Source organism: Baudoinia panamericana (assembly GCF_000338955.1).
Source record: "Baudoinia panamericana UAMH 10762 unplaced genomic scaffold BAUCOscaffold_3, whole genome shotgun sequence".
Classification (NCBI taxonomy): domain Eukaryota; kingdom Fungi; phylum Ascomycota; class Dothideomycetes; order Mycosphaerellales; family Teratosphaeriaceae; genus Baudoinia; species Baudoinia panamericana.
The window spans coordinates 638349-651095 of record NW_006911259.1 but is presented as its reverse complement, the minus strand read 5'-3'; the positions used below and the strand labels follow the sequence as shown (position 1 = coordinate 651095).

The following is a 12747-nucleotide window of genomic DNA, read 5'->3' as shown; positions in this document are numbered from 1 at the left end:
GCTCGCCCCTGCATCGTGGCGGCGCTTTCACGAACGGCCTTCCCAGCCCACGCTATCTGGACAATCCGCCGCAGACTGCACCGCTGTTGCCGGGCTACCTGTACCATTATCCCGCACGGTATCCGCCATCTTCTCCAATGGCGCATTCCATGTCGCGAGAGGGCACGAACACGAACCCCTCGTCGCCCTCGCTGGTGGCCGCCGTACCTGCGCTGAGACGACAAGGCCATCGAGCCTCCGTGACGGAAGGCCCAACAACCTCGGCCAGATCTCAGTCGCAGCCTGGCCGCTCAATCCCGCATCCATTGGCTCTTCAGCAGCAGGCACATCCGGGATACGATGTTTCTGGTGCGTTTCCAGCGCCCTATCAACATGTTCGTGCTGCACCGTTTTACGGTCCAGCACAACCAGGCCTGCATATGCCGCACTCGCCTCTGCCATCAACGTACTCTTCGGTGGGTTCTACCGACAGCACAATGCCGAAGGAGTACATGGGATATTACGTCGCCTCGCCCCAGCTTGGCCCGCAGTATGCTCAGCTGCCGCAAGTACCCCCTGTGCCGATGACACTGCGGGACCCACCACAGCGACCACGGAGGATCACGCCAGACCTTCAGCCTCCGATGCTCAACGGTCTGCATAGCTCACGATCACCATCGCCATTGGGTCATTTGAGGAGCTACTCAACGATCGATGGTCTGCGATCCAGAGCCGAGAGTGACCTACTTCAAAGTCCGGACAGCTACGAGATGTCCATCTCTGGGCTGATTCCGCCGGCACAAATCGAAGGCGACCTGGGCGGGCCACTGATAGTCAACGGATCTACGCCGGCCGCCAACCTAGCTGGGCTTAATCGATCTAACGGCGTGCCGACACCGCCCCATGCGGCACTGCCAAACGGAGTCTGGGACCATAGCCTTTCGAATGCACGTTCGTTACCGCTGCGGACTGAAATGAGTACCCGGGAGGCGCAGGGAGATGGCATGGAGCATGCGCCGCTGTCTCCTCGCATCGCGCCAAGCCCTCGTACCAAAGCGAATCGAGGCCTCAGTCTATCCGGGAACGGCACGGTTCAGCCATCGAACGGCATCACAGATGTATTCCATGAAGCTCCGCCTCTCACTGCGCCCTTGCTCTCGCCCGTAGCCGAACTTCGAACGCCGTCACCGACACAGGCCCGGCGTTTCGAACACCAGGAGTCGCCACTTACGAACGGTCTTACAAAAGCCGCTCAGATTGCCAATGCTATGCAGGCGGGCTTCGACGAGAACGTGAACCCATCAGCCGTAACGGACGTGAAGCGTGAGCGTAAGGGCAGCGTGTCAAGTTCTCCTACTGCTCCTGATAAGCTCCCAAAAGGGCCAGCTCCGGCTGCACCAACCGCTGCTCTGAATCATGTCAATGGTTGGCAACAGGTCCAGAGTGGTCGTAAAATCCACAAGAAAAGCAAAAGCACTGCTGCGGCGACCAAACATGGCTTTGGACACAGTCTGCCAGCGAACGAGAATGACAGGAAAGGCGGCTGAAGTTCATCTATATCTTCGGCCACCTACGCTTCGATCAGACCTCTTCCAACAACACACACAGACGGGTTCTGTTAGACCACGTTCGCCCTGATGCATCCCACAACCGACGAGGTGATACTCCGCCCCACACGGCCACGGGCATGACTCTTGACATATTGCCACGCCGAGCCGACCTAGCACATGGCGGAAACCTTCCAACAAAGTTGTCGTTGCTAGTACTGATGACTCGTGGCGAAGGACTTGGTATAGGAACGCAGGTTTGTTGGCGAGGATTTAGCCGGTTGACAGAAAGCAGGCCACTTTGGTGAGATGGGGTGACAGTTTCCAATGGGATGCGTGGTACTTGAAAGGTCATGAACTGGGCCAATCTACGGTCTAGCTTGGTAGCCACCACGCATTACATGGCGCCAAGTAGCGGGTGGTTGATAGGACAGCGCCCATGTCGAAATCACGCAAGACATGCAGTTGCGTCGTGTATGCGCCGTTGGTTTATTCACCGTTCTGTTTTGATTTATCCCACCTCCGTGCCCCTACAATGCTCATCGTTGCTTAGCCAGGTCTGGTCAATTATCACAAGCATAACCGCTCCGCGTCTGTAGGTAAGATGAAATCCTAAGTTTACATAGCACACCTACATGCTCAGTGACAGGATTGGAACGTGAGCACATCACGGCCTCTAATCTATTTGTAGATATGGCCTCGTGTTGGACAACCACCCATACGCCTCGCCAACCTCATATCAAAGACCAACTGAGCATCGTAGTAAGCTACGTCCTGGTTCAAGAGGTAGACGGAGCCAGCGACGGCGTGTCCGATATTCGCTGCAAGGACGTATCTACTCGACTTGCAGTCACTTCCTCTTTTCAGAATGTACTTTCACAACGTCAAGCCATCCACCTTCACGAACTATGTAGTTTGCCATGCCATTCTTTCACGTCTTCTGGACTGTGGAAAACCGGCCACTGCCATCTGTTCGAGATGTTGAAGCCTCCCGGCACAAAATGAACGAAATTCACTGGGAGTTCACCACAGTCTCTGAGAAGCAGCAAGGGAAACGGCGCTCACGAGGCGAGCTAGCGAAGAGGGAGCCGCGAAATCATTCAATTTCTTCGCACGCGCATGCGCTCGCCCGCCAAAGGCATTCAACAGATTGCGCGAGGCTCTGCTGCCATATATCACAGCGTTTTGTAGTGGCCGCACAACCAAGGACGTGGAAGGCCAGATTTCGACCGATACCAGTACGCTCCTGGCGAGTGAGAGTGCGTTGAGGGACAATAGTAAGACCACTCGGATTGATGCACGACTTGTCGCGATGCCGTCATCAGCAGCTAGTTCCCTTGGTGGTTTTATTTTTTTTGTAGACGTGGTCTCAACGGTATGTCTGAATGTGAGCCCTGCGACTCATCCTCCCGCCACGAAAAAGCTTGCCAGACTGCCGACCGTCAAGCCAGCCACGAGACACAGCCCCATGAACCCTCCAGCAGCCTCTCGCTCTGCGGGCTCAACCCATTCGCCTGCGCCAATCATGCATATACTGCCAAGATAGCCGTTCGACAAGCCGAAGCCCAACTGCACTACCACAAGGTAGAAGATATCGGATGACACAATTGCTCCATTTCCTCGGTTGTTGCAGAGATGGTACAGCCCAACCCATGCCGATCGAAGGACTGCGAAAAGGAACAGTAGGCGTGGCCTGCGGACAAGGGACAGAGATGGTAGGGCTGTGAGGAGACGACCGAGCAGGTCACCACTATTCCAAAATAGGAACGCTAGTGGAATGAAGGAAGGCGGTTGCAGAAGAGGAGGTTGCTCGTGAACGGGTCGAACCGAGGTAATGCGCTGAGTGAAGATCGGAAAGACCATGGTGACGGCGAAGGTGAGGAACACCGCGCTTGCTAGCCAGAAGACTTTTCTGAACAGAAACAGTAAGGGTACTTCTTTGCGCTCCTCCGGCGCGTTAGCCACATCTGGCAGGTCATCATTGCGCAGCTTCTGGGGCTGCTTGTTGCGTGCCATCAAGTACATGAAGGCCAGGAGAGTGATCACCGAGATTGCGGTGGCTGCAAGAAAGTATCCAAAGGCGCTGTCAGGATGTACTGGCGGCGGGCCTCGTGGGGGTGGGTGGTCACCAGGCGGTTTGTCCGGACGGTCTCGTTCAGAGACGGAAAGCACGGAAATGATCTGCGCGATGCAAGGTAGAATCCCAGCGACTGCTTGTCCCACCATGATGCCTTGCGTGTAGGAAGGCTGCGCGAAACCTGAGACATATGCGAAGATGCCATTCTGACAAAGTCCGGTGGCGAGGCTAGTCGCAAACATCATGACCATCAAAAAGGCGAAGTAGCCCCTCGCACCAATGTCGAGGAAGTGCTTCGTGAAGATAGCCAGTAGGGAAAAGGTCAGCATGTTGATCATAAGCGAGCTGACAATGCGCTTAGGGTAGGAGGCGTTGGCCTGCAGTCTTGTGAGGATGAGCATAGAACCCAAATTGGTCACTGTCGAGACGGAGATCTCGGCTGCCTGAAAGTTGTCGAAGATCCATTGATCGTCGCGGAAACGGTCCTGAAAGTACGGTCCTGCAGCGAGGAACATGTTCCAAGCCCAGAGCATAGAGACGCCAAGGAGGAGGAAGATGCCATATTCCAGATATGAGAATGCTTTCGCTTGGGGCTGTCTACCTTCATTGCCTTCATGCTCATCGACATTATCGCCTACCGGCTCGTATGCCTGCTCACCCTTCCATAGCTTGCGGATGCGATCCATGATGATGGTACCCCTGCAATTAGGGTGCAGTGGAGGTAGCGAGCCGGGCTTTATGCTTGTTGACATACATCCTCAGAGCGCTTGTGTACCATATTCATGATTGATAAGTACCTTGGCTACTTAGATTAGCGTGCACGAAGCCTCAAGGGGACCTGATGGGAGTAAGGTACATGTATGCGAGATCCACATTCGGCGCGGATCTGTCCGACCGGAGCAAAGAGCACGAGCACGAGTCACGACCGTTCAACCTCCACTCACGTGTGCTCAGAAACGGCGGCAGAGCATATCGAAACGTGACCAGAACCATTAGTATGCAGATAAGTGATACATCTCCCTCAATTGTACTCAAATGATGAGTTACTCCTCCTAATGTGCATGCCTCTCGCAATCGTAACGGGAAGTGTTAGCGTGCGCCTCCTCGGCTTCGATCGCCCCAGCTTTACTGCACGTCATGACTAGAGCACGAAGAGTAGCTGGGTGATCTGCACCACCACCGCTCTATTCTCCGGTCAAAGTGATGACAGCGTAAGTGCGCCTACATACTCCAAATCGTCTATCATCTCTTCCTTGGCGTGCACTGGCCCTTGCTCGTTCCTTACCTCCCCTCGACTCATCCCCCTGCGATTAATGACTGCCAATCTCTCCGCATAATTATGGATTCGGACCGCTTGACGACAGCCGTATTTGGGAGGAACAGTGGAGCCCAAGATGGATGAAGTGCCGAGCCCGCTCACTTCGCGGCCGGTCAGCCGAGCTCAGAGCGATGTCTCCTGGGCAACGGAACGTCCGGAATCGCCGCCGGCGCAACGCTCGCTGGCAAGGGAGATAGACCACATCAAACACCTCATACAGCGCAGTCGCAGCGGCCCACGCCAGCCCGAGAATAGCATCACTGCGCAAGTGTTTAGGCGCAAGGCGCAGGATCCAGTGTCCCAAGCGCGCATTCTTCATGACCTTGACCAGCTGAAGAAGCGCATTCGAGATGAACATCACAGCTCCCGGCAAGCTTCCGACGTCGACCCGGAGACGGAATCGGAGGCGGAGTCGGAGGTGGAAGATGTACTTGACGAGCGGGAAGAGGAGCTAGAGAGTATTCGTGAGGAGTTACAGCTTGTGCGGCAGCAGCGTGAGGAGTGGCTGGAGGCGGCAGAGGAGCGGATTGACCGGTTGGATGGTGAAAAGGAAGGCTTGGAGAACCAGCTCCACGACAAGCGCGAACAGCTGGAGCAAGCTAGGGCAGAGAAGGACGAGGTGACACTTGCCTTCAAGGACGCACAGGTCGAACTAGATGTGTTGCATAAGCAGATGAACGATGTTCGACAGTCCCTGGACGCTGCGCAGGACGAAATTCGACAACTTCGAACCCGGAGCGAACAAGCCGAGTCATCGCTCACGAATGAGCGGAATGAGAGGCACGAACTCGCAAGCAAGCTCGCTGAAATCGAGTCATTGTCGGCGCAGCTAAGACAGCAGCTTGAGCACGCGAAGGCCGTGAAAGAAGCCTCTGACGCAGCCGCCTCTGAAGCTCAGGACCAGGTTCGACGTCTCCGTGATGATAACGCTAGCATCGCTGCGGCTTTGTACGATAGCAGAGGACGTATCTCGGCTCTTGAGGAGACAAACGGCAATAGCGCGGAGCTTCTGCGAACGACCATTGCAGAGCATGAAGCTAAGACCACATACGGCGACACACGATATCGCGAGTTGCAGGAAAGCCACGAGACCTTGCAAGCCGAGCATGAGCGCATGCAAGGCCGTACAGACGAGCTCGCCGGACAACTTATTGACGCAGAGACGGCAGCTTCGAATCTGAGAAGTGAGCATGCAAGTCAGCGTGAAAAATTGGCGGCGGAGCTTGATGACTCTAAACGACGGCTTGAAGGGGCGTTGCACGATGTTGGGAAACGCGAGCGTGAAGTAAGCGAGCTGGCTGCGAGTCGAGACGCTGACGAGGTCCATCGCGATACTCTGGCCCGTGAACGGGATGAGCAGAGAACGAGGGCAGAGACACTTGTTAAGGAGAAAGACGATCTCGCGCGGAGTGCTGGAGATGAGAAGCAGAGGATGGCAAACGAGCACGAAGCAGCGCTGCGGAAGTTTAGTGATGAGCATGCTGGTTCAGAGAGGCAACATGCTCAACAGCTCGACATCGTCCGTGGCGAACATGCCGATCACTTGAAAGAACTCGACCACAAACACCAGGCCGAACTTGAAGGGCTGAAGCAACGGCACGCTGAGCACACTGCCAAGATCCATGCCGAGCACGATGGCTACGCGGAAGAACTCAAACAGAACCACCAGGCCGAAACCAAAGGGCTGAAGCAGCAGCACGCTGAGCAGGTCGCTATTATAGGTTCCGAGCATGACCGTCATCTCAAGAGTCTCAATGAGGAACACCAGACCGCAATTCAAACCCTGGAGGAGCAGCACGCTGAGCAGCTTGGCACCAGCGACGCCGCACATTCTGAGCATATTAAGAGACTCAAGGAGGATCATCAGGGCGAAGCTGAGAAGTTGAAGACAAAATTGACGACGTCGCTGGAAAAATACTCTGCTGATTTGGGCAGCCTACGTGAACGCCTTGAAGGCGAGCTAGAGCGTACGCGCAACGAGCTACGAGCAGTCGAGGGCCGAGCTAAGGAAGCGGAGCAGGAGCGCGATAGTTTTTTGAAGTCACTCGAAGAGTCGAAGAGAGTCCATGCAAAGGACCTGGCTGAAGCGAAGTCACGCCACGACGAGCTTATCGCAGATTTACAGCGGAAGTCTCAAGAACTCCGTGAAAAGACTGAGGAGCATGGAACAGCAAGCGCACTGTGGCAGAGAACCTCAGATGAAGCCAAGACTGCTCATTTACAAAGTCTCGAGAGCATGCGATCGGAGCACGAAGCCGAGCTTGCCTCATCGCATCAACGGCTCGAGTCTGTGCGCTTGGAATTTGATAAAGCTCGGTCTGAGAGCGACCGTCTGAAGCAAATTATGGCAGAGGCGAAAGCCTTGCATGTCTCAGAGCTGACAACAATGAACGAGGCGCTGAGCAAGCACGAGGCTGAAAAGTCAAGGCTTGAGCTTGCGTTGGAGGAAGCTCGGAATGCACAAAGGAACGAGTTGGCGAAGGCCGAGACTCGGCATCAAAGAGAAGATGCGGCGCTTCGTAAGGAGCTGGCCGACGCTAAACAGGCTGCCACGGACTGGCGTGAGAAGTCGCAGGCTAAACTAGCAGACCTTGCAGGACGCCTGGCCACAGAGGCCAAGGCGAATCGCGCCCTCCGGGAGCAACTTCTCAAGGGCGAAGAATCGCATCGAGGCTTGGTCAAGGATCTCGAAGCGACGGTCGCAGAGCTGGAGCAACGCCTTGACCACGCCGAAAAGACCGCACAGGAGACAGTAGCTGCCAGAGATGCCCATGTTACTGAACTCACGGGCCAGCTTACGGCTTTACGCAGTGAGCATGCAGAAGCACAGCGGCTTTCTGAAGATTTACAGGATCGTCTAGAACAGGTCGAAAAGGGTGCACACGAGACGCTGGCCGCTAGAGACGCCCATATTACTGAGCTCACGGGCCAGCTCTCGGCTCTACGCAGTCAGCATGTAGAAGCACAGCAACTTTCCGAACAACTACAGGATCGCCTGCACCAAGTCGAAAAAGGTGCACAGCAAACGGTAGCGGCCAAGGATGCCTATGCAACGGGGCTTATGGGTCAGCTTACGGCCTTGCGCAACGAGCATGCAGAAGTACAGCGGTTCTCTGAAGAACTACAGGACCGCATACAACAGCGGGATGCCGAGCTTGCTGAAGTCAAAGGGCAGCACGAACAGGCTACTCGAGACGCGGAAATGCGGGAGAAAGAAAGCAGTAAAGCTCACGATGAGGTTTTACAGCACCTCAAACAATCACATGCAAAAATGCGCGAGGCACAAGAGGCGGCAGAAGAAAGGACACGCGGCCACACAGATTTGGTGAATCAGCTCAAGAAGCAGCATTCCGAGTCTCTAGACGGCGTCAAGCGTGACAACGAACAGCGGATGCAGGAGCTGAAAGATCAGCTGGTGGAGGAGACAGCTCGCTTGCAGACGAGACACGATGCTGAGCGCCAAGCTACTTCGCACGGCCATGAAGCCGAGCTCAGGGAGATGACAGAAAGTCACACTAGGGAGCTTGAGCGGGTGAAGCAGGCCTCTGATGACAGACAAAATCGATACGAAGCCGAGCTCGAGGCTTTGCGCGACCAAAGTGGTACCGACATGCAGCTCTTGGTTGAGAAGCATCAAATACAGGTCAGCGAGCTCCAGGATAGCCTGTACACCATGCGCCAACAGCACGCAGCGAAAATTGACGAGATGAACAATCAGCATAATGTAGCCCTGGCGGATATGCGCGCAGAGCAACAGCGGAGAGAGCAAGCATCTTTGGCCGAGTCTGTAAGACAGCGGGAAGAGTCGCAGACTAACCACGCGACTGCAATGAAGGCGCTGGCAGAAGAGAATAGTGTGGCAGCGCAGAGGGTGACCGAGGCGCATGAAGCTGCGGTTCTCCAGCGGAGTGCCGAACTTGACAAGGTCCGCCAACAGCTTAAGGAGGCGCTACAGTCGCATGAAGGCCAAGTCAGGTCAATTTCGGCAACACACGAAGAGCAGGTCTCAGCGGCTAGAGCAGATCTCGCAAAGGTGCAGCAAGCATGGGAGGTGGCGAAAAATGCTTCTGACGAAGAGCTTACCCGCCTGAAAGCCGAGCACACGCAAGAAGTGCAGCGCCTTGAACAAGGTTGGTCTGCAAGAACTGACGAGGCCAGGAGCAGTCATGAAGCTAACCTGCAAAGCGCTGTCGCAAATGCGGTGCGTGACACCGAAACTAAAGCGCGCAATACAATCGAGGCCCGGTTGGCCGAGCATGACGCTGCTAGTGAGGCTCGTCTTGCTGCTGTACGCCAGGCTCATACAGATGAGCTCACGGAAGCTACAGCAGTTCATCAGACTCGCTCCGAGGCAAACGAAAGAATGTTGCAGGCGGTGAGGACAGAGTTAGCGGCTGCACAGGCCGATCATAACCGCCAGATGATGGCGAAGCAGGAGTCCTTCGACAACGAAGTCGTCGGCCTCAAGCGCCAACACGAGGATGAGAAGGCGCGCTTAACCCAGGAGCACGGGAGGGAACGGGAGGCTCTGCAGCAAGCGCGTCGAGACATCATCGCAGAGCTTGAAAGTGCACATTCTACCAATGGATTGCAGCTTGAGACGCTAAGAGTCAACCATGCAGATGCTTTGCAAGCTCTCAAGACCCAACATGCGGAAGCACTTCAAGAGCTAACCGGCAAGCACGACGCAAGCACACAAGTGGCTGCAGACAACCACAAGCTTGACGTCAATCGGCAGCGGGCAAGCTACGAAACGCAATTAGAGGAAGCGAAGCGGCTGCAAGAGACGAGGATCCAGGAGCTCAGTGTTCAGCACGAGGCATCCCTCGACGATCTTCGCAATGCTCATGCTGCGCACGCAGACGAGCTTCACGTGACCAAGGAGTCAGCGGTTGTAGCTGCGCGCGAAGAGGGTCAGGTTCTGTTGCGAAACGCACAGGACGATCACGAAAGTCGTTTCAACACTATGCGAGAGGAGCTTGAGAAGGCTCATCGTGCCGAAGCCGAAGCATTGAACGCACGTTTTGCGGAGGCAGAGGCAGGCTTCGCAGCCGAACGGACTGCGACACAGACACAGCATGCTCACGCACTACGTGACGTGCATACTGAGAGAGAGGGTGCTCTAGCATCCCTCCGTGAAGAGCACAAAGCGTTCGTCGAAGTCTTGCATCGAGAACTGCAGGAGAAGCTCAAAGCTGCCGAGCTGGAGCAGGCAAAGCAGCTTGAGATGTTGCAAGACTCGCTGACTCTGCAATTGTCCGACGCGACAAAGGCGCATCGACAGGCGTTGAGCGACCGGGACGCTCACTGGACGTCACAGATGGATGCGCTACAAAGTGAACATGCCACAGCGGTGTCATCTATGCTCCATAATTCGGACGCGTCTGCAAAAGAGAAGCTGGAGCAGCTGCAGCGGCAACATGGAGATGCTGTACAGCAGATGGCAGAACAAGGACGGCAAGAAGCGGCTCGGCAAGCGTCAGAGGCTGAGTCCAGACACCGTGCATTGCTCGACCAAGCGATGGCAGAGGCGGAGAGCGCTAGACAGAGTGAAACTGCTGCAGTGAAGGACAGCCATGAGGCCGCGATCGCACAGGTGCGAGAAGCAGCTGAGAACTCATTGCATGCACGTATCGAAGATCTAAAGCGCGATCATGAAGGTTCTCTGGCACCAGCTCTTGCCAATGCAGAAATGGCCGCTCAGAAAAAGCTTGACGAACAGATGTCTGCTCACCATAACGAGATTACCACCGCTCGCGAGAGCCTCAATGCTGATATCAGCACGCTGCGTGCGGAGCTACACCGGGTCTCGGAGCTGCGAGAGCAGGAGAATAGAAAAGCCAGCGATGAGCGCGAACAGAATTCTGCAATGCTCACTCAACAGCTGCAAGACGCTGAATGGCGAGTAACTGGTTTGCAGAGCAAGCATGAATCTATGAACAACGAGTTTGCAGCGCTGCAGTCGAGGCTCGACACTGAACTCAGCAGCCGCGCAGAGACCGAACGTTTACTGGAGGAGATGCGCAGACAGCGGCTTGATGAGGAGCAGAGCACAAAGAGCAGCGTGGAGACTTTACGTAGCGAGCTAGAGGCTCTGCGTGAAGAGAAGCAATCTCTGGGCAAACAGCTTGAGGAGAGCAATGCCGTCCTTTCCGCACTGAAAGCCGAGCCAAGAAGTCCAGAAGAGGACAGAGCTGCTCCGCCAGACACAGGTGCGGAGCGCGCTGCTTTGGAGCAGAGACTTGCATTGGCCGAGCAAGAGCGACGTGAAGCGCAGGCATTCGTGCAGCAGAAGCTTGACGAGAAGTCAGAACTGGCACGTCAAAACGAGTTCCTCACTAAAGAGCTCGAGCAGGCGAAGGCGCAACTTGGAAGGCAGAAGGTAATCCACAACGGGATCGATGCCGAGGTGCAAACCGAAGCACGCGTTTCGGTGCCTCAAAGTCCAATTGTGCCACCATCGCCGAGCGGACAGCTACCGATTCCTGTGGAGACAGAGAAGTCACGGCTGAGCAACGGCGCGCCTCCGGCATTCCGTGACGCTGGTGAAGCAGTACACGGCATAGACGACACGACAGTGAGCAGGGTCAATGGACCGTCCTTGAAGTCCGTGAAGAGAAGGAGCATCAACTACTCACGTCCGCCTCCGAACGCAAGAGATCGAGAGCAGAAGGCAAGATCGTTCGAAGAGTACCTGCAGCAAGCCAAAGACGAGCTGTCAGAGCTAGGCAACGTCATCACAGCTAACGAGGCTTTGTTTGCGCAGAAGATTCAGGAACATGTTGGTGATCTGCAACGAGCGAAAGATCAGATGGCCGCCGAGTATCAGGCGAAGTTTGATTCTCTACTGGCGGAGAAGGACAAGATGGAGAAGGAGGCTATGTCAAAAGGCGTCGCGGACTTTGCCAGAGAGCGAAGCCAGCTCGTTGCCAAATACGGGATCGAGCATGACGAGCCTAACGCGCAGGCTGCTATGCTCACAAGCTTACCCGTGCAGCAAGCGAAGGCTCTCAGGACGGCTGAAGAACGGCTCGTCGCGGAGTGGAATCGACGCATTGCCAAAAAAAAGTCTCAGATTGCGCTGAGACATGCGGAAGATTTCCAGTCGCTGACACAGGACTACGATCGCAAGATAGCCGAGCTTCTCACCGACAAAGAGAAGCTTGAGGGGGATCTGAGCGTAGAGCCGGAGCGCTTCGAGCAGGATCTTGATGACTTCGAGGTGAAGTCTGTGCAGCTGGAGGCAGAGCGGTTCAGCAGTGTTGAAAGCAGTCCGCAAGCCAAGAAGCCTGCGAGAGATGGGAGGGAGGGTGCTCGTTCGCCCGAACCAGTCACCCTGCAACCGGTGTTGACACCAAGCCCGCCTATGTCGCAGTTGCCGAAGCCCGTACTCACCAGCTCACCGCGGACAGTTACATCAATACCGAGAATACGGCCTTTCTACCCTGGAAACAGGACTAGTTCGGACGCTACAGCGCAGCCAAGGGCGCCTCGTACACCGACGTCTCCGCCTCCTCCAAGCACGGCCGATTCTGAGTCTCGAGCCTTCAATGAGCGCCATCCTCCTGTGCCCCAACGTTCGCTTATGCGAGTAAGGAGTCCACCTGACGGTCCGATACCACGCCGTGTTGTCAGTGCGCCGCGGTCGTCCGATAAATGGGCGTCTCCAACGTCAGCAAGGGCCAATGCGCCGATGGATTTGAGCCTGGAGCCAGCAGGCTTTGAAGACGAAGAACAGCATATCGTCTTCAAAAGAGCATCGTTGGAGGCACCTCGGGGGGGAAAGACGGTGGAGGCAAGCACGCCTCGGTCACTGAGGCATTCGA

At 55.6% G+C, this 12747-nt stretch overlaps 2 protein-coding genes across 2 annotated transcripts; both read right to left on the bottom strand.

Moving 5' to 3' along the window:
* Positions 1-1543: 1543 nt before the first annotated feature.
* Positions 1544-2164, bottom strand: BAUCODRAFT_382879 (uncharacterized protein). The gene has a single exon (XM_007675798.1). The coding sequence runs from the start codon at positions 1879-1881 to the stop codon at positions 1561-1563; it is 321 nt and encodes a 106-aa protein (XP_007673988.1). The 5' UTR covers positions 1882-2164; the 3' UTR covers positions 1544-1560.
* A 411-nt stretch (positions 2165-2575) lies between these two features.
* On the bottom strand, positions 2576-3844 carry BAUCODRAFT_31152 (uncharacterized protein). The gene has a single exon (XM_007675338.1). The coding sequence runs from the start codon at positions 3750-3752 to the stop codon at positions 2928-2930; it is 825 nt and encodes a 274-aa protein (XP_007673528.1). The 5' UTR covers positions 3753-3844; the 3' UTR covers positions 2576-2927.
* Positions 3845-12747: the final 8903 nt, after the last annotated feature.